The 2,682-nt window shown below is 38.0% G+C and overlaps 1 protein-coding gene across 1 annotated transcript; it reads left to right on the top strand.

Moving 5' to 3' along the window:
* The first annotated feature begins 835 nt into the window (after positions 1-835).
* Positions 836-1,222, top strand: LOC109862965 (putative uncharacterized protein FLJ37770). The gene has a single exon (XM_020443140.1). It carries the CDS (start codon positions 836-838, stop codon positions 1,220-1,222), a length of 387 nt encoding a protein of 128 aa, XP_020298729.1.
* The last annotated feature ends 1,460 nt before the right edge of the window (positions 1,223-2,682 follow it).

The raw sequence follows: 2,682 nt of genomic DNA, 5'->3' as shown, positions 1-2,682 counted from the left end.
TGAATGTTCACCGCATGCGCACAAAGCAGCTGGACCTTGCGCGAGAGAGAGGCTACTATATTGTCTGCACCGTAACATTTGGGCTTCAGGTCGGCACCGTACTAGCAATATAGAAGTATTACATATATGACGGCCATAAGAGTTTCTGTCATAGCTTTTCGTGGACATGGTTCTATTCCGTGCTAAGTTTGTGGACATGGTTCTATTCCGTGCTATAAAAACACCGACGTGGTGGGGATACGCACACAAGCGAGAACCGTCGTCATACATCAACATAATATGTCTGCACACTTCCACGAGCGCACACGGACAACGGTCTCGCTTATGTGTATATCCCCACCACGTCGGTGTTTTTATAGCACGGAATAGAACCATGTCCACAAACTTAGCACGGAATAGAACCATGTCCACGAAAAGCTATGACAGAAACTCTTATGGCCGTCATATATGTAATACTTCTATATTGCTAGTACGGTGCCGACCTGAAGCAATTGTAAGTGTCACATGAATTCATAAATAACTAGAAATAAACAAGTAACTAATATACAATATTTTGAAGCCTACTACTGTGTTCAAAAAGTAAGGTGAATTTATTAAATTCAACTTCTCGGGCTAATCGATTCGAGTAAATTTTTTTTTTTTATGTTGGTACTTCTATTAGCGACATCTGTGCCAGATTTCATGTTAATGCCATCATTAGTATAATAGAAACGCTTGTGTTTTCGAAAGACTAAAAGTGATTTTGGCGATTTTTACAATGTGTGATTTTGTTGAGCAAAGAAGTGCCATTAAATTTTGTTTTCGGAATGAAATTTCGCTTGCGGAAACGTTCAGAATGTTGCAGAAGGCCTTTGGTGAATCGACTATGTCACAGAAAAATGTTTATAAGTGGTACAAAGACTTCAAAGAAGGCAGAGAACGTGTTGATGACTTGGAACGCCACGGACGACCATCAACGTCAACTGATGAGCAGCACGTCAGGAAAATCAAGGAATTGGTACTCGAAAATCGTCGATTAACAATTAGAGACCTTGTCGATATGGTTGGCATTTCAATTGGATCAGCTCAAAAAATTTTGAAGGATTATTTAGGTCTTAGAAAAGTCAAATCTCGTTTGGTGCCAAAAACACTCAATTTCTTCGAAAAAGAGCGTCGTGTTAAAGTTTGTGAAGAGATGATTTCTGATTATCAGAACATCTACGAACGCATTATTTATTTTTAACATTCTGAACGTTTCCGCAGGCGAAATTTCATTCCGAAAACAAAATTTAATGGCACTTCTTTGCTCAACAAAATCACACATTGTAAAAATCGCCAAAATCACTTTTAGTCTTTCGAAAACACAAGCGTTTCTATTATACTAATGATGGCATTAACATGAAATCTGGCACAGATGTCGCTAATAGTAGTACCAACATAAAAAAAAAAATTTACTCGAATCGATTAGCCCGGGAAGTTGAATTTAATAAATTCACCTTACTTTTTGAACACAGTAGTAGGCTTCAAAATATTGTATATTAGTTACTTGTTTATTTCTAGTTATTTATGAATTCATGTGACACTTACAATTGCTGTAATAAAATCGTCTCTTCTGTAGGATTCGACGCGATTGTGAAGAAAAATCCTCTCCTTTGTTTCGCATTTGTTTGACTGATCTTTTGAACTTTTTTAATTTCTTGCACCAACTGTCTTGCGTTGAATGCAAGAGCTTCAGCAGCGGTCACAATGCGATCCGCTGTATCCACATAATCGGTGATTTTTTTTTGCTACGTGAGAGAGACTGTTGCACTTTGAATGAATAAAACACTTTGTGCAGACGCGCATTGCATCTCGCTTTTATATAAGTTGCAGCGGTCGCTTATCTCAATTTACAAATCCGCGCAAAATTAAATTCATTAACAATACGCGGTTTAACAGATTTGTGAATGCTTAAACATCCTGCTGGACGTTCTAATCAGAACTATTTTTCTTCAAAACAGTACTGAGAACAGTAGAGCGTCTTCGGAGTCAGTCCGCAGTATCCGTAGCATTCTGATTAAGAATATGCGTTATTCTTAGCATGCGTCTTGCATTTGCAAGATCAGCCGCAACTTTCGTATGCAACTCTATATAAAACTTCTCGCGACTTCCAGCGTCGTTGACGCTTCCGCTGCAGCCGTCTAGCGCGCGTTGCGGTTTTCCTTGTACTAAATATATATTGTCATGCGTGTAACAGCCTTTTTTTTATTTGCAAATACTACATACATTGTTGTTATTTGTTTTGTAACAAATATCGCGCCCTCTTTTCTTAGTTTCTAGAAGTTCTGCCAAGTATTTTGCTGGCCTTTCATAATTCATATGATAATGTATACTTTCTGTACTCCGAGAGATATCTCACGTTCAGTGAATTCATCAATTTCACGCACTCTGTGGGATATTTCACTATGAGATTAATTGATATACATTGTCTAAATATAAACATCTTATACAACTTAAAGTCCCTAGTTTCTCAACTCGAAAAGTACAAATACGCTCTTTATTCAGAGTAGATATAGTGTGTGTGTGTGTGTGTGTGTGTGTGTGTGTGTGTGTGTGTCGAGAGTGGTGGAAATTTCTTCATTTATGTTAGAGATATATACACCGCTACATGACAACCATGCAATCAGTCTCGCTGCGATTCTGTTCTGTTGATGTTCTGTGTGC

This window comes from Pseudomyrmex gracilis, unplaced genomic scaffold, assembly GCF_002006095.1.
Source record: "Pseudomyrmex gracilis isolate BER0280 unplaced genomic scaffold, ASM200609v1 scaffold_2759, whole genome shotgun sequence".
Classification (NCBI taxonomy): domain Eukaryota; kingdom Metazoa; phylum Arthropoda; class Insecta; order Hymenoptera; family Formicidae; genus Pseudomyrmex; species Pseudomyrmex gracilis.
The sequence above is the reverse complement of the archived record's forward strand: the minus strand, read 5'-3'. Positions and strand labels throughout refer to the sequence as shown.